Source organism: Felis catus, chromosome F1 (assembly GCF_018350175.1).
Source record: "Felis catus isolate Fca126 chromosome F1, F.catus_Fca126_mat1.0, whole genome shotgun sequence".
In the NCBI taxonomy this organism is placed as follows: domain Eukaryota; kingdom Metazoa; phylum Chordata; class Mammalia; order Carnivora; family Felidae; genus Felis; species Felis catus.
The window spans coordinates 27,986,759-28,012,642 of NC_058384.1; the positions used below are offsets into that span (position 1 = coordinate 27,986,759).

General features: G+C 35.5%; 1 protein-coding gene across 4 annotated transcripts in view; it reads right to left on the bottom strand.

Moving 5' to 3' along the window:
• Positions 1-2,323: 2,323 nt before the first annotated feature.
• TOR1AIP1 (torsin 1A interacting protein 1) overlaps positions 2,324-25,884 on the bottom strand; it is a 43,768-nt gene continuing 20,207 nt past the window's right edge. For 2 of the 4 annotated variants that reach the window (XM_011290985.4, XM_011290986.4), the window contains 7 exons: positions 25,065-25,151; positions 22,208-22,261; positions 18,950-18,991; positions 18,341-18,409; positions 7,878-7,922; positions 7,457-7,513; positions 2,324-4,701 (listed from right to left, as the gene is read on the bottom strand). In XM_011290985.4, coding sequence (XP_011289287.3) covers positions 3,914-4,701; positions 7,457-7,513; positions 7,878-7,922; positions 18,341-18,409; positions 18,950-18,991; positions 22,208-22,261; positions 25,065-25,151 — 1,142 coding nt within the window. In that variant the 3' untranslated portion in view covers positions 2,324-3,913. The remainder of the gene's footprint in view (positions 4,702-7,456; positions 7,514-7,877; positions 7,923-18,340; positions 18,410-18,949; positions 18,992-22,207; positions 22,262-25,064; positions 25,152-25,884) is intronic. The other 2 variants (XM_019821789.3, XM_019821791.3) reach the window with 1 other exon arrangement.

Below are 25,884 nucleotides of genomic sequence, written 5' to 3' on the forward strand. Positions count from 1 at the left end.
GAAATGCATTCTTACAATACCCACCCCACCCCTCTTTTTCTCTTCTGCTTGTTAGACGGCGCTGTTTTTTTTTGTTTTTGTTTTTTGTTTTTTTGTTTTTTTACAATCAAATAATCCCTGACTTATTATGTGTCTCTCTCTACTTCAAACGGCTAAAAGTCAACAATGACATACAGAGATAAGAGTTGAGTCTACCACTGTGTATTTTGTATTTGGGGAGAGAAGATACATGAGCTAAATTGAATGAAGAGTTATTTTTAGTAGTACAGCACTTTGAAGAGTCCTCTGTGAGGTATTTTCCCTAATATGACATTCAATTAACCAAGCCTTGTCATTTCTACCTAAATATTTTTTCTTATCCATTTTCTCTCCACACTCATAGCCATCACTTATTTGGATTATACCACCCTCTTAGGCATTATAAAAAGGTGTAAGGAAACTTGCTTTTTTATTATTTTTTATTTTTTTAATGTTTATTTTTTAGAGAGAGAAAAAGTGGGGGTAGGGACAGAGAAAGAGGGAGAAAAATCCCAAGCAGGCTCTGTGCTGTCAGTGCAGAGCCTGACATAGGGCTCAACCCCACGAACCATGAGATCTGAAATCAAGAGTTGGATGCTTAACCAACTGAGCCACCCAAGTGTCCCAGGAAACTTGCTTTTTATAGAAAACTCAAACTCCACATCTGAACACAAAGACCTCATGTCTTCCCAGTTTTGTCTTTTAACATTCACCTTCCCCTTGAAAACCCCTCCCTAATAATCCTTGCTTCCACCAGAAAAGAACTAGTTTCCCAGGGCATTGGTCCCCTTCTTTAAATTACTCACAGCACTATTGAATTGAGGCTGAAGTAGTTCTATCGCTTTAGAAAAAGGCTCAGAATAACAGGAAAAAGCAAAGAATATACTAAGATGTAACTTACCTATTTTTAGCTAACTAGGTAGGGCGTGCAGTTTTTATTCAACCACTACGATTGAGCAGTCTCTGTCGTTATCACTGTGCATATATTTAGGATACTCTCCCGCTCTCAAGAGGCATATGGTAGTACAAGCGTGCTAACTGTGGTGTCAGGGGTAATACATGATGAATGAGAGCATAAAAAAGAAGCACCTAAATAGTATTGGGGGAAGGAAAGTAGTGAAGATTTCAGTGAAGTTCTGCCTAAAAAACTCAGCCCTGAAGAACAAATAAGAATTAGCAAAGCATGAAATTGGGGGAAGGGAGAGAAGTGCAAAAGACAAGGGTACAATATGAAAATGTGAGGGGTTTCACCCTATTTATGCTCAGGTGACAGACTCTATCTTCCCTACAATCCAGAAGAGGCTGCAAGCACACCAGGACTTCTCTGAATCTGCGCCAAAGAGAGAGAGGTATTCAAGGCAGGAGTTTCCTTTCAGTCAACAGCAACCTCAGCCTGTTTTCCGACTCGGAACCCACATCTTCATCCCAGGTGGCTAAGGCCAGTAGAATCCTCCTACTGTAAGATGTTACTCTATGACTTTGATAAGGACAATATAGAATAGTCCATGATCTACTCAAGAGAAATGCTTCCTTACGTTGCCAACATAAAGTCCACTTTCCAAAGACCCAAGATCAAAGGGAAACTGGATTTTTAGATCTTCAGGCATTAACTAATGGCATGAACTATGCAAACTCATTTCTAAATGACAGTTCTCTTTATAGAATGAAAACCAAGTTTACTTCCAATCTTTGTCTTGAGAATTGGAGCTTTAGAAAACGTCCTTAAATACAAGATGGTCATTAAAAGAAGGGAAGCAAATTAAGTTTCTAGAAATCTGTAAGACCAGTACTGTACTGTGGTTTTCCCTGAGCCGACCTTGCCACCCAAAGTCACACTGTGCCTAATTTCTAGAAACCCTAATCCTATGTTCAAGCTGATGAATTATTAAATTTTCCCTTCATATGTATAAGGGACAAAAATGTATACAGTCCATAGATAGATATACGGTATATGCATGGTATTGAAATTTCAAGGGGGTAGATGGTTAGGGGAAAAAAAATCTGAAAACACTCTTTAGGGAGGGGAGAAGGACAAATTTGAGAAACACTGCTGCAGATTCTTTTGCCAAGTCAGGAAAACCTAAATTAATTCCAATATAGTGATAATTCAAAAATCCCTGGATGAAACAGAAGAGCATGGTTATTATATTTTTAACCAATGTACTTGTAAATGGCTACAATTCTCTGGCCTTTGTTTCTCCTAGCAGAAATTACTAAAATTGTTCAAGTGTAAAGAAAACTCTAGGATTAACTGGAAAAAAAAAAAAAGGTTCATGAATCATCATTAAGTTCACGACACACAGAGTACAAACCAAGAAAGTAAATTTATTTAAATTACTAAAATAGCTTCTAAAGTCATTTACAGATCAGCTGCTACAATTATTTCTCCTGAAAGACATAAGTAACATTAATTTCTTTAAAATTATTTTGGTCAGCAAAACATTTAATAAAAACATTTGTTTCTCCATATAATATATGTGTATAAAATAAGCCTTTTCAAAAACTCTTGTTTTTAGAATCCTCTATAAATCAGATGACCTGACTTCTGACAGTCAGGAACAATTTTCAATAAAGGGTATAAATTTATGAATACGGGTTGTCCTAGTTGGAAGGAACCGGACCACACTCTACTACCAGGCATGGGAGGATCCTCAACAGGTGAATGATAAAGCCAATGACTGCCTTTAGTATTCTAAAAACAGTATTTTCATTTAAGGTTTGTAGAAATTAAAAAAAAAAAAAAGGTGTATCTAGAATCTTACGATTTTAAGAATAACAAAGCAGTCAACAGATGAGAAAGGTCAGTTATAGATGCCAGGTTACAACTGAAATACAACAGCGGTACAGGAATGCACAGTAGTACATCTCAACATTCTCCACATATGGTAAAGTTCGCTTTCTCTTTGGCTCGAGGCACTCTTAATAAAATTTATCACGTGCATAGTACATCTTTATATTTGTAGAACTGCACGCAGAAAATCAAATCCTTCTTCGATAGCCCAGGAAAGCCGGTTAACCAGTGATTTACCAATTCCTGCGATTATATTCTTAATTCAAAACAAAGGCTTCAGGATATGTCCAAAATAAACTGCTCTGAACTGACCACACCCTTAAGAGTCAAATGAACAAATATGCTAAATCTTATTATATACATGCTTTAAAATCCTTGGGAGGACCAAAAATTTCTTAAAGGAAAAGGACACGTGAAAAACAAACCCCAGCAGAATTCACTGAGAATAGAGTTCATATGGCTATACCTGAATGACCTAAGTCTCAGTGGCTTATTTTAATTTCATCTTGAAGATTTTCCCCCTTACCTTCCTCATTCCACAATTTCTCCTTTTCCTTGCCTCCTTCTCCTGCCCTCCAAAAACAAAGAAAACAATCCAAACACACTCAGATGACCTTTCATTACTCTTGCTTCTAAAAGTGGAAACTGACTAAGGAACTCGCACCTAAATGATGGTAAAAGAGAATAATGGGAAAACCCACAGTTGCATTTATAGAGCTGCCTTACTAATAGCAAACTCTGTGAAAAATCTAACTTATAAACTTGGGAGGATTCATAGGAAGGAGCCCAATCCCCCCCAACCTGGTCTGGTCATAACACGGCAGTAATGATTCAACCCCGAGTCTAAACAGACTAGGGGACTGCATGTAAGTTGTAGTCCTCAGAGATCATTAACGCAGATCTTAATGGAAACAGGGAAATGATTCTCTCAAATAACAGATAATTAGGGTGAACAAATGAGTTAGATGTTCCATGTTTACCTAAGAATTTAACATCCTTTAAAAAGAAACCAGTTCTTTCATAAAGAGCTCTGAATTCTGTCTCTGGTTACAAAGGCTGAAAAATTCTCCAAATTTGAGACATGATTTTGTCTTCTGTCACCCTTTATAAGCAGATGCCACTTTTCAGGGCATTTTCAGGTTGGACAGGCAGGACCAAGTGAGAAATACGGCTCCAGAGCCCACTCAATTTATCCGGGTCCATATGTTTGTGGGAGTTGGGTGTGTCCGCGTTGGTGAACTTGACTTTGAGGAAATCTCTCACTTTTTCTTCAATCTCCTTTAGGCCTAGACTGGTTCCAAGCGTCTCCTCCTCCAACAAGACAGTCAGGACTAAGGCTACATCTTTGAAGGCTGCATTTTCATGGTCACAATACTTATAGAAGATCAAAGTGGAGCCTGCAGGCAGTGACTCAAAGCGATGTACCACCGCTGCGTTCTGGCCATTCGTGAACCCATTGCTCAGTTCCCAGTCTACCTCTTCTTTGACAGTATCACTGTCTTGAGTAGCTTTGTCCGCCCCATCAATCCGGATGGCACGGACACTGTGGAAAGAAGAGTAGGCATCAGCAATTTGTTCACTCAGACACTTCAGTGCTTCTTCAGCATCTCGAGCAGCAGTGAGCAGCAAGATAGCAGGCTGAGGCCGAGGCTGCGAGCTATTCAGATGTCTTTCTAGGAATGTAAGGCTCCTTTTCCACAGCTTCTCATCTTGACCTTGGTACTTATTCATAAGTTGTTTCATCTGGTTCTGGAACTCTTGAACAGGAGTGGTTTTTACCTCAGGAGTACGAACGAAGAGAAAACTCCCGATGGCGAAAGAAGCTACCAGAACGAGCAGGCACCACCACTTCATCTTGACAAAAGATGCACTTTTGGGTTGTCCAGCTGCTTCTGCTCAGGAAAAAAAAAAAAAAAAAAAAAAGAAATGCCAGCGATCATTTTCTTAGATTCAAGGACAAACGACTTGTAAGACCAATATTAATTTCCATAGACATTAAAAGTGGAAGGAATTTAAAGAACGGAGCAGGTAATTTCTTTTCTTAAAGGAAGGTTTATCACATGTATTCAAGAAAATCTCACACCCCTAGGTTTTAAGTTATGTGTGTAAATATGCGTATGTCTCTTCAATGTCAAAATGATAAAAAGTCTTAGAGTAAAAAATAGAATTTAAATGTATGAAATGACATAAGTCAGAAATAAGATAATTTCTAAAGCAAAACTATTATTACTACTATTAATATTTGAGAGATAAACAATACTAAAAGGTTAATAATACTAAAATACAAAATAGATTTTTAAATTTAGATGCTCAGAATTCATGTAGCTGATCATCCAAGGTGGAATGTTTCTGAAGTATACAAAGGGATTAAAAAAGGATGCACTGTAAGTGAATATCTTCCATATATTATAATAGGTAGCTCTCCCTTTAATTGCAGATGCCTATCTTTTGTGGAATGTAAGTTAACACCAGTAAAATTGAGTTTGCAACTCATGGAGTGCCTGGGTGGCTCAGTGGGTTAAGTGTCCCACTTCGGCTCAGGTCGTGATCTCACGGTTCTTGAGTTCAAGCTCCAAGTCGAGTTTTGTACTGACAGTTAAGAGCCTGGAGCCTGCTTTGGATTCTGTGTCTCCCTCTTTTTCTGCCCCTCCTCTGTTCCTGCATGTGCTGTCTCTTTCTCTCTCTCTCTCTCAAAAATAAATAAACATTAAAAAAATTGAGTTTGCAGCTCATCCTTAATTATTATTGGCAATAATGATACCAATTACATTTACCTAGCACTTTCCAGTTTAATAAAGGACTTTCTCATATACCACTTCATTTAACAGGAAAACAACAATAATACTTTTATACCTTCTATTTATTTATACTACAGAGTTTTTAGAGAAATAGTTCTCAAAGTGTGACTGGTGGGTACCTTGAGATCATTCCAAGGAGGTCCTTGAGGTTAAAGTTATTCTCACAACATTAAGATGTTATCCGACATTTCCCGCCATGTGGACATTTGCATTGATGGTGCAAAGAAAGCAATGGTGGGAAAAACAACTGATGCCTTAGCATGAATCAGGGTAGCGCTAATACAGTTTTTGTATTGACACCCATTCATTTAAGGGTATCAGTGAAACTGCAAAATTTTTCATTTAATTAATACTCAACTCTTGAGCACAAATCTTAATATTTTATGTGAAGAACTGGGAAATATACCTAAAGTACTTCTGCTACCTAGCACAGCACAGTAGTTGTCTCGAGGAAAAGAACTCTGTGCAGCTGAGTTGAACTGAACTAGTACTTTTAAGAACAAGTGACAAAGAATGGTTAGTCAGACTTGAGTATTTGGCAGACATTTTCTTGAAGATGAACAAAGTAAGTCTGTTGTTTCTAGAAAAACAGCTGACAATATTCGTTGCCAATTACAGAATTCGTGGTTTAAAGTGAAAATTAGGATTGTAGAAATACTGTATCTGCCACTATAAGCTTGACAGCTCCTGAATACTTAAGAACTTTTGTCTTGAGATTGGTGGCGATATCAACAAATGTTATCTTTTTATACAAGTGTCAACATTTGGAAGATCTACATAACTTAGTGAACCAGTATTTTCCGAATGATCACTACATGATATTCCATTCAAAGTATAAGAAAGACCAATGAATTTTAAGGTAACAACATAAAAAGTTCATTAGTATGGTCTCAGGTTTCACATTTCAAGTACCTTGTTGAGTTTATCAGAATATCCACAATTACCTGAAGACTATTAAAAATCTATATTATCAGGATAAAGCTGGAATGTGGCGTATACTGCAACCAAAACAACATATTGTAACATACTGAATGAAGAAGGAGATATGAGAATCCAGCTCTATTTTATTAAGCCAGGCATTAAAGAGACTAGAAAATACAAGCAACTGGTCACTATTCTTACTAAATTATTTCAAAATAAATAGGCACTTTAAAAATTTTTCAATTTTAATTTCCAGGTAAATACAGACAGGTATAACACACACACACATATACATACACACACACACACACACACACACACATATATACACACACACACATGTATGTATACATATATACATATATATACATATATATACACATATATATGTACATATATGTGTGTATATATATGTATATATATTCTTTAGGTATTTATTAATTTTGCTAGTAGAAAGCGATATGAGACCAAAGCCTGAGAGTCACTGTGAAGATTTTTCTTAGTACTTATTCAGGACAATAAGGAGGCTTAGAGAATTAAAGAAACTTGCCCCAAGGCTACACAGAAGGCTAAAGTGGTCGAGTCTGTAGACTCTAAAACCCATGGTAATCCTATTATGTCATGCTATGTGCCATCTTTCTTTTGATTCAGCAAGGTTCACTTGGTTATTATTAGTAGTGCTGCTTATTAACTTTTGCTCTTAGTCTTATGGATAGTCTTATGGATAATTGTTCTTAGTCTTATGGATGTTATTTCATATAGTTTGTCCTTAAAGAATTTCACTGCTAGTAAAATATATACTTTTTCCTCTTAAGTGTTTAAAATACAATTCTTCAAATAGCATTGTTTGCTGTCAAAAAAAAATTAAAATAATTATGAATGACCGGTTTCAGAAACTTGCTTATAAAAACTGAACAGAAAAACTTACTTTGGCTGGAAGTTGATGAAAACTGGTTTCCAAGTTCTGATTTCTGAATGCTGTCATCTAATGATAGAAGTAATAAAGACTTATCAATTTATGGTTCAAATATAAGTATTTCCAACAGAGAAAGAAAATACAAATTCTACCATGAGAATATGAGGCAGAAATCAGCCAGAAATAGAAGAAAAAGTGGAAGATCTAAGCACCCATTAGAATGACAGCTCCTTGAGACTCAAAAGTTATTTCTTTCATAATTATTCACAGCATGCCATGGTCTAGTATAAAGCATACTTTTAATACATTTGTTTTGTGAGAAAGCCTTAAATATTTGATCCAAATCATTTAATGGAAGTGGTGAAACTTATAGCACAAAGTTAATAGAACAAAGAAAATAAATACAACTAAAAGAAAATAAAACGTATTATACCATCTGAAAAACTGCCATATATTGAACTCCTGTCTGGTGATGATGCTGTAAGAAGGGGAAAAAAGGACAAAATATGGATTATGGATTATTGAGCTACTGGATAAGGGGTTTTAAGGTAAAACTCAATCTTAATCCTACTTTCTACCTCAAAATGATTCAAATATTTACTCTGGTGCTTCTGATCATTTCAAATATCAGTAATATTTTTTAAATTATAGTACAAACTTTTCACCATTTCTATTAATAGACAATTCTGTTTTATTTAGGTTTGTGGTCAGATTTCAAAAATAATTTTCTCATGACTCCATCAAATCTCTACTTCTATCATTATTTTAGCAAACAAAATTATCCTAAATTTTTCCTTTTTCCCTCAGTGCTTCTTGGCATGACCACAGATTTTAACATAAGAGAGAAGAAATGGAAGGACAACTCTCAGAAGGGAGAGAGTTACTAATTCATATGACCTACATTTGATAACACTGCCATCTATCACTTGCCTGGGATTTTATAACTTACGTATATATAAATGACCTTCCTGGTATTTACCAAGAGCTTTCATTTGAGAAACACAGGACTAACCTAGAGGTATAAAATTAGCACTGCTAAGGTATAGAAATAGCCTTATTTTTGCTTATATGACAAAAAATCTCAAATGAAACAAAATGACATCAACCTTAAGGCATATTGTTTCACAATTACTAGTGTAGCCTAGGAAATAACATCATTTAGAAACTTGTAACTTAGGTCACCAAAGTTAACAACTGAATTACTAAAACAAACAAGTAAATTCCATCAAGTGATATTTATCTTGAATACCTTACTCTATGGTTACAAAGATCAAATGAGATAGTATATAATATTATAATATAGTAATACATAAATATAATAATATAAAACTATAATACTGAATCACTAAATTCTATTCCTGAAATCATTAAATTATAATACATATTATTATATAAAAGAATCAAATGAGACATTTTATGTAACACATATAACATATAGCTACAATATATATTATACTGATTATAATATAAAATATTATACAGTTATTACATAACATGTAATATTTACATAACTCAGAGAACATCTTAAATTAAAAAAAAATTTTTTTTAAGTTTATTTATTTTTGAAAGAGAGAGAGAGAGGGAGACAGAGTGTAAGTGGGGAGGTGCAGAGAGAAAGGGAGACACAGAACTCAAAGCAGGCTCCAGGCTCTGAGCTGTCAGTACAGAGCCTGACACGGGGCTCAAACTCACAGACTCATGGACCGTGAAATCAAGACCTGAGCTGAAGTCGGCCACCCAACCAACTGAGCCATGCAGGTGCCCCAAACTTAAAATTTTTTTTAAATTAATAATCCCCTTTATAATAATATCAAAAAGAACTAAATATAAGGAATTAACTTATTAGCAAAGAAGGTAAAAGACTTGTACACTGGAAACTACGAAATACTAATAAAAGAAATTAAAGCTGACACAAATAGATGGAAAGGTACCCCATGTTCATGGATTGGAGAATTAATATTCTAATAATGTCTAGGGGAGCCTGGGTGGCTCAGTCGGTTAAGCGACCAACTTCAGCTCAGGTCGTGATCTCATAGTTCGTGAGTTCAAGCCCCACGTTCGACTCTGTCCTGACAGTTTGGAGCCTGGAGCCTGCTTTGGATTCTGTGTCTCCCTCTCTCTCTGCCCTCCCCTCCGCCAACACACATTATCCCACTCAATACACATTAAAGCAATCTATAGATTCAGTATAATCCTTATAAAAATTCCAACGGCATTTTTTACAGAAATACAAAACAATCCTAAAATTCACAAGGAAACACAAGAGACTCCAAATAGAGAAATTCTGAGTAAGAAGAACAAAGCTGGGTGCATCACACTTCCTGACTTCAAAGTACATTACAAAGCTAGAGTAATCGAAACAGTATGGTACTGGCATAAAAACAGACATACAGACCACCAGAAGAGAATAGAGAATACAGAAATAAATCCATGCAGATATGGTCAACTGATCTTTCACAAGGATACCAAGAATACACAATGGGGAAAGGACAGTCTCTTGAATAAACGGTGTTGGGAAAACTGGATATCCACAAGCAAAAGAATGAAACTGGGACTCTTATACCATACACACACACACAAAATCAATGCAAAATGGATTAAATACTTAAACATAAGAACCCAAACCATAAAACTCCCAAAAAAATGCAGGGAAAAAGCATCCTGACACTGGCTTTGGCAATGATTTCCTGTATATGACACCAACAACACAGGCAACAGAAGCAAAAACAGACCATGTGATTACAGCACACTTGAAACATGTGATGAGTTATGTGATCAAAATCACAGTAAGTTTTACCTTGCACCTGTTAGGATGAGTATTATACAAAAGTCAAGAGTGAGGTATATGGACAGAGGATGTAGAGAAATGAGAACCCTTGTGCACTGTAGGTGGGAATATAAATTGCTGCAGCCAGTATGGAAAAAGAGCATGAAGGCTCCTCAGAAACTGAAGGATGAAACTACCAATACGTCATGCTCCTCAGAAACTGAAGAATGAAACTACCAATATGATCCAGCAATCGCTCTATTGGATATATACCCAAAGGAACTGAAATTAGGATCTTGAAGGGATATCTGTACGCCTATGTTCGCTGCAGTAACATTCATGATAGCCAAGACATGGAAGTAACCTAAAAGTCCACTGATGGATGAGTGAATAAAGAAAATGTGGTATATCCAGTTAACCTTTGAACAACATAGGTTTAAACTGTGCAGGCCCACTTATATGTGGACTTTTAACACACTGAACAATTTTTTGAAGATTTATAACAATTTGAAAAAACCGTCGAAATGCATAGCCTAGAAATATTTTTAAAAATTAAGAAAAAGTTAAGTATTTCATGAATACATAAAATATATGTAGATACTACTTTATCATTGACTACCATAAAATACACACAAATTACAGTAGAGTTAAAATTTATCAAAATTTATGCACCCAGACTGTACATGGTGCCATGTGAAGCTGAGGGAAATATAAACAAACATAAATATGCAGTATTAAAATTTTTTTAATGTTTATTTTTGGGAGACAGAACATGAGCAGCTGAGGGTCAGAGACAGAGGGAGACACAGAATCAGAAGCAGGCTCGAGGCTCTGAGCTGTCAGCATAGAACCTGAAGTGGGGCTCGAACTCACAGACCGCAAGATCATGACCTGAGCTGAAGTTGGACACTTAACTCACTGAGCCACCCAGGTGCCCCTAAATATACAGTATTAAATCATAATTGCATAAAATTAACATATGTATATACTTTAATAATGCCATAATTGTTATAGAAGAAACCATCAAACCCAGAACAATAAATTCCTGCTGGAGAAAACTGTGTCCAGATGTGTGTTATCTTATAGGATTTACAACACAGCTGATCAAGGAAATCATGAGAGAGATCATGAATATGGCAGAAAGGTGGGGGGTGAAGGGTATCAAGATATGGATTTTAGATTTCACGATATACTAAAAAGCTAGAATAAGCAAAATAGTATGGTACTCACACAAAAGCAGACACATAGATCAATGGAACAGAATAAAGAGCCCAGAAATAAATTCATGATTATATGGCCAATTAATCTTCGACAAAGGAGGTGAGAATATAAAATAGGAAAAAAGACCATCTCTTCAATAAATAGTGTTGGGAAAACTGGACAGCAAAAGACTGAAACCACATCACCTTCTTACACCATACACAAAAATAAACTCAAAATGAATTAAGGACCTAAATGTGAGACCTGACACCATAAAAATCCTAGAAAAGAGCACATGTCTCTGACATTGTCCAGGCAACATTGTTTCTAGATATATTTCCTGAGGCAAGGGAAACAACAGCAAAAATAAACTGTTGGAACTACACCAAAATAAAAAGCTTCTGCACAGCAAAGGAAACCATCAATAAAACTAAAGGACAACTTACTGATCAGGAGAAAATACTTGCAAATGACATATCTGATAAAGAGTTAGTATCCAAAATATAGAAAGAACTTATACAACTCAACACACACAAAAATAATTCAATTAAAAATGGGCAGAAGACATGAACAAAGAAGACATTTCTACAAAGATGACATACAGATGGCCAACAGACACAGGAAAACATGCTCAACATCACTCATCATTAGGAAAATGCAAATCAAAACCACCAGGAGATATCACTTTACACTGTCAGAATGGCTAAAATCAAAAACACAAGAGGGGTGCCCAGGTGGTTCAGTTGGTTAAGCATCTAACTCTTGGCTCCAACTCAGGTCATGATCTTGTGGTTCATGGGACAGAGCCCTGTGCAGGCTTTGTGCCACCAGAGGGGAGCCTGCTTGGGATTCTCTCTCCCCTGGCCCCACCCCCACCCCACTCTGTGCCCCTCCCCCACATGCAAGTACCTTCTCTCTCAAAATAAATAAACTTAAAGAAAAAAAAAAACAAGAAACAAATGTTGGCATGGATGTGAAGAAAAAAGAACCCTTGTTGTACTGTGGTGGGAAAGCAAACTGGTAGTCACTGGAAAACAGTAGGGAGGTTCCTCCAAAAATTAAAAATAGAACTACCATATGATCCAGTAATTCCGCTACTGGTTATTTACCCAAAGAATATGAAAACACTAATTTGAAAAGATATATGCACCCTATATTTATTGCAGCATTATTTACAATAGCCAAATTATGGAAGCAGCTTAAGTACACATCAATAGATGAATGGATAAAGAAGATGTGGTATAAAAAAAAAAAGTGGTATATATGTGTGTGTGTAAAAGAATAAAATTGTGCCATTTTCAACAACATGGATAGATCTAGAGAATGTAATGCTAAGTCAAATAAATAAGTCAGAGAAAGACAAGTACCACATGACTTCACTCATATGTGGAATTTAACAAAGAAAGCAAAGAAAAAAAGAGCCAAACAAAAAGATTTTTTTTGTTTGTTTTTGTTCTTTCTGGAATTTTTTTAAAGATTTTTTTTAAGTTTGTTTATTTTGAGAGAGAGTAAGTGTAAGCAGGGGAGGGGCAGTGAGAAAAGGAGAAAGAGAATCAGAAGTAGGCTGAGTGCACTGTCAGTGCGGACGGAGCCCTATGTGGGGCTCAATCTCATGAACTGTGAGATCACGACCTGAGCTGAAATCAAGAGTCCACAGCTTAACTAACTGAGCCACTCAGGTGCCCCCCTGCCCCAAAAGAGACCCTTAACTGTTGAGAACTCATGGTTACCAGAGGGGAGGTGGGGGGGGTGGTGAGTGACATAGGTAAAGGGGATTAAGGAGTGCACCTGCTGTGATGAGCTCTGAATAACTGCGGAGTCATTCTATACTGTACACCTGAAACTAACATAACTAGACTGCGTGTTAATTACACTGGAATTTAAAAAAAGATATGGGTCTTGGAGAAGCTCAAAAGCTAACAAACACGCCAGAGGAATTAACAGAAGACGACTTGACGGAGAAGGTGTGCTTCTCCTTGACGGAGATGTGGCATCATCTGATGCCAGCCGATGAGGAAGAAGATGTAGAAGCAGCAGCGGCAGAAAACAAACTGACATTAGATAATGTGGCCAGTTATTCAAGACTGCTTTTGACTCAACGACAAGGACCCTTTTATGATAGAGGTACTGAAACTAAAGGAAATGGTGGAAGAAAAACTGGAACCATATAGACACACTTTTAGAGAAATGAGAAGGCAAAAAAAAAAAAAAAAAAAAAAGTGAGACAGAATTTAAGTATTTTGGAGCATGCCTGCCTCCTGTTCCATGTTCTCCACCTTTTTGGCCTCTGCCATGCTTAAGACAGCAAGACCAACCCTTCCTCCTCCTCCTCAGCCTACTCAACACAAAATGACAAGGTTGAAGACCTTTATAATGATGCACTTCCACTTAATGACTAGTAAATAACCATCACGCAGCACAATGAACTGATCTGTTGCGTGTGTATGAGTGTCTTGGTGTGAAAATCTAATAAACTGTATGGCAAGAATTGTACGAAGTGTTTTTGTGTCATCATCTTCTCCTAAGTGTTCACTGTGTAGAACACTGTGTGCAAGGCTTGTACGGAAGAGGATAGCCTATCCTTACCCAGGTGTAACAGGAGTGATAATCAATACAAAATTAATAAGGTTAGTTTTCTTACTGTTTATTAACTTTGTTTTCAAGGAATTATGATACCATATACCTCTCTCTCTAAGTCATTGGAGAAACTGCCTGTCAGCCTATCATCACAGGTGAATGTTTTGTTTTGTTCTTTAAAGTAACATTATGTTTCCAAATACTGTATTATGAATCTGACTGTAATAGTGTCTGCCATAAAAATTTTATAATGATTCATTTATTAGTGTATCAATTAGGCTACTATGAGGCAATCGTATCGATTACACGAGGCCACCATAAAACAATCATACTGCTGCTTCTTCATTATCAACTCGTGACTCGTTACACTTGCAAATAAATACAAATTGCTTTTTTACACTGCATTTTCATTTTTAATGCCTAGTGTTAATAATATGTATAAATCTACAGTGTTTTGCATCATAAAAGACAATATAGCTGTAAGTTCTGAAAATTCATTTTGTGAGGAATCTAAAATAGTCAAGTTCACAGAAGCAGAGAGGCAGAATGGTGGTTGTAGGAGGGAGGGGAAAGGGAAAATGAAGAGATTTTAGTTAAAGGTACACAGTTTCAGGTATACAAGATGCCTAAGTGCTAGCAATCTACTGCAAAGCATAGTACCTATAGTTAACAATACTGTACCATATGTTTAAAAATTTGCTAAGAGGGTAGATCTTATGTTAAGTGCTCTTATCATACACACACATAGTAATAAATAAAGAGGGTGAGAGGAAACTTTTGGAGGTGACAGATACGCTAACAGTATAGACTGTGGTTATAGTTTTGCGGATGTATACTCATCCCCAAGCATATCAAGCCTGTAATACATTAAATGTATGCCAATTATACCTCAATAAAATGTTTTAAAAAGTTACTATATGAGGACACCAAGTAGAGGAACCAATAGTGAAAGAGCATGTGAAACATAATACAATTGTCTTAGAAAAAAATCCATCAAGAAAATGTTTATCTTGTATATCTTAATCCATGGTTGCAAAGATCAAATGAGATAATGTAAGAAAATTCTGTTAAGTGCTCTTCTATGATGATTTTAATGATAAAGAATAGCTAAATAACAGTTACTATCTAACATATGTAATATATATAAAATTCATAGAACACAAACTTGTAAGCAGGGTATATACTGTTCAAGCAGACAGCATTCTCTAAGAGGTAATCTCTATCCCTCTTCTTATTAAAAATATCATCAGAAATAGTGACAGAAATTCCTAAAAAAAACCAAAAAACAAAAAACACACCACACACATACACCACACACACACACACACACACACACACACACACACACACACCTTTTTAAAAGATAAAGCTTAAGGTTTTCCAGTCAGAAGAGTATGGTAACAATCACTCTATAAAAGTCAAGTGCAGAGGACATGAATCTTTCATAGTTGTTATTACTGATTATTACACAATATATTGTTAACAATAAATAACTAATCATTTAGTAATTATTTACTAATTAGTAATTATTCATTTGGTATTCAGACTTAAAAAGTTGTGTTCACATATATAACAAGATAATTAGAATAACCAGTCATAGGCACTATTGTCTCCACGTTAAAGGTAAGAAAAGGTAAGAAAACCTTAACAAAGGTTAAGTGGCTTTACCAAGGTCACTCAATTAGTAAATAGAAGAGCTGGGACTGCAGCTCTAACTCCAAACTCTCCTTTGTATCTCTGCATTACTTTTATTTTATTTATTTATTTTATTTTTATTTTTTAATGTTTATTTTTGAGAGAGAGACAGAGCATGCACAGGGAGGGGCAGAGAGAGGGGGAGACACAGAATCCGAAGCAGGCTCCAGGCTCTGAACTGTCAGCACAGAGCCCAATGTGGGGCTCAAACTCACAAACTGTGAGATCATGATCTGAGCTGAAGTTGGCTGCTTAACTAACTGAGCTACCCAGGCATTCCTCTGTGCTACTTTCAGAGACAGGTTCTAAAACATGTATATCAATGAGGTACAGACTCATAGAGGCCTGACCTTTCCCTAGATACTCTTCCCTATTCTCACTGTTTTATTACCTGGGAAATAAGAAAAATAAAGACAGTGATTCTATCTTCTCCAAAAGATTAGAAAACAGGCAGAAACCCAAACTGGGACCTGTCTACCTAAGGAACTGTGCTATCATGGGTTGACAATAAGGATGTGAAAGTCCCAGGTTCGTGAACACCTAAATCTAAAAATTAATTTTTTTCTCACTAAAGAAGATGGAAATATAAACTTAATGAAATAATGAAATTATTAGAATGCTAAGCAAAAACCATTTTAAATGATCTTGGATTAAAGAGGAATCTGTCAGTCCATATGAAAATCACTGCAGGCCTCTACTTTCACTAAAAATATTTTCATGTTCACTGTTCTTAAAGTTCTTATGTAGCTAAAGGTCTAAAAAATTCTGTTATCTGCACCTCAGTGTGCAAACTTCTTGCATATAATTTCTATATAATTCTCAAAGCTCTGTATATGTAGTAGATGGCTATCAATCAGTATGCAGATATTTAAGCCATAATAAATACACTAAGACAAAGCAGGGACGCAAACAGACTAAGCCTTACCTATTAATTTAGCAACTAAAAAAATCTATTTCTGCATTCTAATCAGATCTTCAGTATAATTATTTTCCCTTCTCCATTGCATTTGCACAACATCTTATCAGAGGAAATAAAAATTATATATTTTTGGTAACAAAGTGTACTACAGTTACCTGGAAGAAATATATCTGTTATCAATTACCCGGAATGTATAGTAAAGAACTAAGACATAAAATAAGAACTGAGTTTTTCATAGAAAATATACTTAAACTCATCCATTTTTACTTCCAAGAGTTTATTTCTTAGATCTTCAAAGTAAGTTTTAATTTTGATACTGGTTACAAACAAAATCCTAGTAAGCTAAATAATATTTGCTTTCCTAACTATAACAGGTCAGGAAGAGCAAATTATAAGAAGAAATAGTTTTCTAACACCAGGTACATACAACAATAAGGAATGACAGCCAACAATAAGGCAAGGACAGAAAGTTTTTTCAGTTTTAGACTGAAGAACTCACATGTGGGGTAAAACTTCAACTGTTGGGAAGAATGAATTATGACCACCACTACTTTACTGATGGTAAAACAAAGCCACAGAGGTTTGTTTACACAAGCTAACTTTGTCAATTATAGTTAGTCATTTTTTGAGCAAGAGATGGAGATTTATTTTTTTTAATGTTTATTTATTTTTGAGAGAGAGAAAGTCTGAGAGTGAGCAGGGGAGGGGCAGAGAGAGAGGGAAACAGAGAATCCAAAGCAGGCTCCAGGCTCCGAACTGTCAGCACAGAGCCCAATGTGGGACTTGAACTCACGGATCGTGAGATCATGACCTAAGCTGAAGTCAGATGCTTAACTGACTGAGCCACCCAGGAGCCCCTTATATTATCTAAATAAAAGAAAAGGATGGGGCGCCTGGCTGGCTCAGTTGGTTGAGCGTCCGACTTTGGCTCAGGTCATGATCTCCCGGTTTGTGAGTTCGAGCCCCGTGTCAAGCTCTGTGCTGACAGCTCAGAGCCTGGAGCCTGCTTCCGATTCCGTGTCTCCCTCTCTTTCTGCCCCTCCCCTGCTCATGATCTATCTCTCTCTCTCTCTCAAAAATAAATAAAACATTAAAAAAAAATTTTAAATAAAAGTAAAGGAATACCAAAGAACCTTGAGATTATTGTGGTTAGAGTATAAAGAAGGGATAAAGGTGAAGGGTAACTTAATTTTTTTTTACACGGTCAAGGTTTAATGTGGAAACTGCTATAGAAATTATGATAGACACTGAATTCAAAGCATGATTATTTCATCACATCTATATATGGTATTTTTCAGATTCTGTGACACTTAATCCATCCTCAACCTAAACAAGAAAATACTATTTGTAGATTTCATCCTTTATTACTTAATATAATGGGTATGCAGAATTTCTCTGATTATTTACATAAAAGTAAATAATGTCTGCTACAAATAAAAAACAGGTATTGTCAAAAGAGTCGAATTTCATTATCATGTACAGATTGGGCTGCAGCTAGATAGAACTGAAAACTTCATCCACTAGTTTTCTCCCACCACTATTTACACTTAACACCAGACCATCTCCTGACATTCCAAGCATATGGAAATATCTTGTAGTCATAGCTCTGCTTCAGTAATGAAATCACAATCTAAATGCCTATCTGAAGAACTAAATATTTTTGTATGCTGAGTAATAAAGAAAAACAGAAAATATACGTGAAATTACTTCAGTAACAGGTAAAGATTTAGCAACTTACTTTGCATCTTAGTCCTTATTCTTGTGGATTGTTCAAACCATTCCTGAGGTTTTTTTTGATATCCCGAGCCTAAAGCAAATGCATATACCAAGATATCATTTCAATATTTTGAAAATGTATACCATACTCCTGTTAGAAGGTAAATTTATCAGAAAGGTAAAACAAAGTTGGGGAAGAAAACAATAAAAGCAATAGGTTCAGAAGTAAAAGATAATGTCAAAGGATCACACCAGTGAAGGATGAACCACTTCCTATAGCAAAATAGACAGCAAATAAATATATAATCACCTAATAGACAAAACTAGGTACCAATCTTTTTGTTCTGGTCTATGAGAATGACTGAGTTCAATAATACATGAACTTGGTTTCAATGTATTTAAGAAGAAAAAAGTTAACCATTCACTCTTGCAAATAAGTTACTTTACGTAAAATAATCCTGAACACATTTCCACATCACAGAGTAATTATACACATTTGATACTAATGTGTGGTGGATTAAAAGGCAAAGAGGGTAAAATGACTTAAAATCCTATTCAAACGTTTTGTTGGCAGAATAAGACAAGGTCAGAATTGCTTGACTGATAAAAGAACAGACAACCAACCACTTACTTAGCACTGAAGGTTGCTTATCAAGAGTTATGAAGTCTCGACCTATAACAGAAAACAAAGATAAGGTCATGGAATACTTGGAAATAAGAACAATGAAAATACTGCATAAACATTATACTTGTATACTATGGATACTATAAACCAAAAAATCACCACAAAAATCAAACCTTTCTTTCATCAGTCCCAAACATATATACTATATTCATTGTTTTCCCTTTTCTAAGCATCAAAGTGTTCAGGAATTGGATAATAAGTCAACTTTAAAATCAATACCATCAAAATAATGGAAGCATGTACTAAATGTCAGGTATCAAGTATAATTTTACTTAATTCTCACGCTTTATGTGGTCAACACCATTATTCCCATTTTACAAATATATGGAATATATATATACATATATATACATACATATGTATACACATATATAGAAATAGTACATACATATATGTAATATGGAAGTAGTAAAGCTCAGATACAAACCCACGCAGTCCATATATGTTATGCTATATACTGGTGTATATGGCATATACTATATAAGCAATTTTGTGGACATTGCAAAGTAGTTATGAAGTGAAAGTTATGAAGTAAAAAAAAGTAGTTACTTTTTTGTTTTGGGATGGTATTTAAGGACAAATGGGATGATTAGAAATGATATTTCAAACAATTATAACAAGGGAAATTTCTAAATCTGTTCTGAAGAAATGAGTTATTTCTACCCAATGATACAAGTATTATTGTAAATTTTTCGAATTTATTTTTTCTAAATACAAATGTAACATATACATGCTAACTGTAAAAGAAATGTAACATTCTGAATTTTTTTAATGTTTATTTATTTTTGAGAGAGAGAGAGACAGAGCATGAAGTAGGCAGGGGCAGAGGGAGAGAGGGAGACACAAAATCCAAAGAAGGCTCCAGGCTCTGAGCTCTCAGCATAAAGCCTGATGTGGGCTCGAACTCACAGACCGCGAGATCATAACCTGAGCTGAAGTTGGACACTTAACCGACTGAGCCACCCAGGTGCCCCAAGAAATAGAACATTCTAGAAATGTGTAACTTAAAAATTCATAAATATCTACTAAGTGACTACTACACACAGGAATACCATGTCGAATAAGACATATGAATATTCTTCCAGATTTGTTTTCAGTCTATCCCAACAAAAGAAAAACAGTAGACCTGTTTTTTAACATGTCTTTCATTGATTTGAAAAAGTAGGCTTCATGCCCAGTGTGGAAGCAAACCTGGGGCTTGAACCCACAACCCTGAGATAAAGACCTGAGCTGAAATCAAGAGTCAGACGCTTAACTGACTGAGCCACCCAGGAGCCCCAAGGAGTAGTTTTAAAAAAAACACCTCTGATGTAGGGCTGTATCTTATAATCGAGGGTATATCATAGTTTAACTGGATGATTTTTCTTTTTCAGTTATACAAAAAATAATGGTATCTTAAATTCAAGGATATATACCTCGATCACCTATTCATTAGTATACAAAGTATTCACTTTTCATAATTGTATGCATGTAGCATAATTTATATAGAGAGATACATTTAAGAGCTTCCAAATATCAAAGATTTAGAATAACAAAGGGCAAACATATAAATGATGATTCAGCAAGTAATTTTCCACAAATGATTTTTTTAATTTTTTGTTTTTATGTTTTATTCTCTTTGTTGAGAGACAGAGAGTGAGCAGGGGAGGGGCAGAGAGAGAGGGAGACAGAATCCAAAACAGCAGGCTCCAGGCTGCCAGCACAGAGCCCAAAGCAGGGCTCGAACCCATGAACATGAGCTCATGACCTGAGACAAAGTGGGATGCTCAATCGACTGAGCCACCCAGGTACCCCACAAAGGACTTATTTTTGTGTCTCAGTGGCTTTTATTTTATCTCAGTTTTATCCCAGAACCTGTTAAAAACTAAATATATATAATGTGAAATATATGGAATTATATAAATACAATGATTAATAAAACAGATTTACAAAGACTTTTTCTTTAAAAACAGTTTCATGTTTCAAGAAAGGTGATGTGGAAGGAAAAAAAAAGTCCTTGAAGATTTTACATACAAGGATATTTTAGATTGATTAATAATTAACTCAAGTTCTGGGACTTAATTGAACATGGGAAAGAGGGGCACCTGGGTGGCTCAGTTGGTTGGGTGACCGACTTTGGCTCAGGTCATGATCTCACGGTTCGTGGGTTCGAGCCCTGCGTTAGGCTCTGTGCTGATGGCTTGGAGCCTGGAGCCTGCTTCGGATTCTGTGTCTCCCCCTCTCTCTGCCCCTCCCCTGCTCATGCTCTGTGTCTCTCTGTCTCTCAATAATAAATAAATGTTAAAAAAAAATTTAAAAAATAAACATGGGAAAGAAACAGCATCATTTCTGCTTAACCTAAAAAAATACATATCTACTTTAGATAATCTGCAAAGTACAGAAAAAAAAGGAAAAGAAAAATATCACCAATTATTCTACCATTCTAAACAAATGATTGTTATCAGCACTTTAGTATATTACTTTCCAATCCTTTCTTTTGTTATATTTTTTCAACGTATTGTGAAAATTTTCAAAATTGTAAGCAAGGCTATAAGATTTTGATATACACACCACCTAGCTTTCCATTAACTTCTTATTATACTTTGCTTTATCACTTGTTTGTTCATCCTTCCAAACTTTTGCAATAGAGCTCAAATCATACTGCATATAAAATTTTATATCCTTATTAGAATATGTCCATGTAAGTAGGCTCAAACTATGTTAGTTAATTAAACTAAGAATAGTCAACAAATTTATTTATTTATTTTTTTCAACGTTTATTTATTTATTTGGAACAGAGAGAGACAGAGCATGAACGGGGGAGGGGCAGAGAGAGAGGGAGACACAGAATCAGGAACAGGCTCCAGGCTCTGAGCCATCAGCCCAGAGCCTGACGCGGGGCTCGAACTCACGGACCGCGAGATCGTGACCTGGCTGAAGTCGGACGCTTAACAGACTGTGCCACCCAGGCGCCCTAGTCAACAAATTTATATGGCAAACAAGGACATTCAACAAGTCACAGAAAGCAGATTTTTGTTTTTAAATTCGAATTCAAGGTTGAGTACAGAGATGAAGCAAATTCAAGATGCAGGATGAGTTTTTTAGCATTCACTATACCTCTTTTTCAACACTTCACATTAAAAGAGAATCTTCAAAAATAAAAACAGCATTTGACCACACACACACAGATAGAATTTCAAGAGTTTAAAACATGGTTTTACTTACTTTGTGATGACCGCCAAAGTGATTCTGGATATTGACTTGATTTTGTAGTTTGATCTGAAAGAACAAAAGAAATAAAGTGCACTATAAAGCATGTTGTACTTTTTAAACGCATATTTTACCAAGAGAACAGTAAGTAATCAAAAGAACAAAAATATTCAGTAAAACCCCAGGGAATTCAACACTTGGGGCAGTGTTGAATATTTAATTTTTTTATTTTAAGTAGGCTTCATGCTCAGTGTGGAGTGCAACGCAGAGCCCAACCACCCAGGTGTCCCAGGAACACATTTTATTTTTTTTAAGTTTCTAAAGAGCCATGTTGTATCTAAAAACTTAACTAAATAATTATCTTTTCCCTAACGACTTTCTAAAGAAAAAAAATAGAAGATGTAGAACATGACGTGAGGTAAGGAAAATAATGAAACCTTTGAGTTGGGGAACACTTTGAAAGTTTATAATGGATCTTCTTGAAATCACTAATACCCATTTTGCCTCAAATTTTTCTTGTAAATGGTTAATATGTTACATATTTTAGCCTATTCTTTAAAAACTTATTTTCATATAAAAGTGGAATTTATAACTAACTCTGTTCAAAAGTGATCAGATTGTTAACTCGGAAGTAAAAGCATTTGACACATCCAGGTGTGGTAGCTAAATATTTTTGTTAGTGTACTCCTATTATTAAAAAAAAATTTGAGCATTGATTTCTAAAACATATTTCTTTTTAATTAAAAAAATGCTTATTTATTTTTGAGAGAAAAAGAGAGAGAGAGAGAGAGAGCGAGTGAGCATGGGTGGGGAAGAGCAGAAAGAGAGGGAGACAGAGGATCCGAAGCGGGCTCTGTACTGTCAGCACAGAGCCCGATGTGGGGCTCAAACTCATGAACCATGAGATCATGACCTGAGCCGAAGTCTGACACTTAACTGACTGAGCCACCCACGCACCCTTCCAAAACATATTTCTAACATTAAATACATGTGTTATTGAAATAATGATATTAACTAATGTGTTGTATCTATTATAAAACAAAAAGACATTTTAATTGGATGAAATAAAATATAAATATACATGAAATTCTAATATTCTCTTCTTGCATTCCAACAGATCTTTTTTTTTAAGTTTTTATTTAAATTCCAGTTAGTTAACATACAGTGCAATATTAGTGTCAGATGTACAATTTAGTGATTCAACACTTCTACACAACATCTGGTGCTTATCACAAGTGCACTCCTTAATTCCCATCACCTATTTCACTCACTCCCCCATTCCCTCCTCCCCTTTGGTCACCATCAATTCGTTCTCTACAGTTGAGTCTGTTTCTTGGCTCGCCTTTCTTTTTTTCTCTATGCTTGTTTCTTCTTGAACCTCTTCAAGGGATAACTGGCTCAGAAAATAATCTAAGAAGATCAGTATTCTTAATATGCTCCCTTTTTTCTTCTTTAGCTAGAGTTTTCTTCTGCACGTGGGTATGTGTGCTTCATTAAGAATTTATTAGAATTCTTAAAGGGATCACAGACCCTTCAGTGTATGCAGTTTCAAAGAGCTATATGCTGCTAGCAATAGCATCAAACTATTGGCTATAGGAATGGCTTAGTTTTTAATTTTTAGAGCTTCATGTATACATATACCAAAACTAATAAGAACACTTAGTTTAGTGTTTAATATGTGACAGGTACCTTCTAGGTGCTTGCACACATGAATTAACCTCTTACCAACCCAGATGAGGATACTGAGGAACACAGACATTAAGCAATTGCCTGAGGGCACAAACCTAGTAGTGGAGGAGTGAAACCCAGGGATTCTGGCTCCAGAGCCCATGTTCTTAACCACTATGCTAGAATGGTGCATATCTCCTTTGGGATTTCTGTATCAAGAAAGAATGGGGAACAATGAGGAAGGGTGGGAAATATATAGAATACCAAATGCCCATAAACCAGCCTATGAGCCCATTTTTTAAATGGAATGATAAAGTAAAACATAGAATTATGGAAATTCTCAAAAGATGGTGAGGGGAAAATAGAGAATTACTCTTTCATGGGACTAAAATATAATATTATTCATTATTTACAGAGTTTCAAATTGGTTCAGCACCCTCTTAAGCCTCAATTGGTATCTTCCCCCCACGGTCAATTCTTTCCTTGAATAAACTTAAACACAAATTCACATGAACAGCCATAAACTGTTGCTACTAACTTGGTGTGAATTTGAACAATCCAGAAATAAAAGTGATTACCTAGGGATATTAAAACTTCCTAAGAGCTGACATCCCTGATAATATAAGGAATACCACTACCAATGAGATCCGCTTCTCTATAACATTTTAAACAAACTACAAGTAACTTCTTTTGAGCACAAAAATATCTTGTATTCCATAAATATCAAAGCAGGCTAAAAAGTGACTTATTTGTGGGGTGCCTGGGTGGATCAGTCAATTAAGCGTCCAACTTCGAATGAGGTCATGAACTCGCTTTCGTGAGTTTGAGCCCCAGGTCAGGCTCAGTGCTGACAGCTCAGGACCCGGAGCCTGCTTTGGAATCTGTGTGTGTCTCTCTCTCTGCCCCTCCCCCGCTTGTGCTCTGTCTCTCTCTCTCTCTCTCTCTCAAAAATAAAGATTAAAAAAAAATTTTTTTTAAAGTGACTTGTTTAGGTATTATATAGACATTACATGTTACTAATCAGATGCACACATGGAGTCAGTAATTTTAATAAATATTAAAAAGTATACTTTCTAAAAAAGTAGTTTTAATAAAATATTTTATGGAAGTATTTTTTAAAAAAGGAAATTCACAAAATACCTTTAGATTTTTACTAAAAACACAGCTCCTAAGATAAAGTCATATGAATATGAAGATATGTTACCTCCAGAATCAAGAGAATCCCCGGATCTGACCTTAAGAATAGTAATATCACTGTCAGAGCTGTCTTGATCGTCTTGTTCAGTTTCTTCTAAAAAGAAAGAAATAATACACTAGTATAGTCTTTCTTCTAATGTTCTAAAGATCTAGATTAAAACAAGTAATTCAACATTAAAATGAAGCCTCTTTAATTATCAGACATAGAATCACTATTTATTATACTTACTATTCTGGATCACAAAGTTTTATATGAGCTAAAATTGAGCTCATTAATGTTATCTGAGGCATATAATTATATCTCAAGCAAATATTCTGAGTAATATCTACAAGATTATATTCTGAGGCTTTAATGTAAAGTCAAAAAGGAAACAAAGGAGCATTAATAGTGGAGAAATTTTACCTTTTTGGGGGGGGACTACATATAGTGTGTAAATTCAGCCAAAATTAGTATATGTACATGTGTGTTTACATGAGTATCTGTGGTTGTAAAGGGGTGATGTACACACACACTCATACAAGCATTTCAGTATGCAGGTAATTAAGATTATGGTAGGTTTTAAAATGGACTAAGTTTTACTGTCCTATTCATAGACTGATTATGAGAATTTAGAAAAAATGATTATATTAATACCATAATCAAAGGCCAGTATATGCCAAAGTCTGTTTTCATTGGCTTTACTTAAAATTATTAACTTAGACAAAAGATGTTTAAAATGCATATGAAGGCTATCATCACTCACCCTATCCCATTTTATCTAAGACCCAATTATGAATTTAGATAAGCATGAACTTTTTTCCTGAAGAAAAATTTTCCTCTTTAAGTA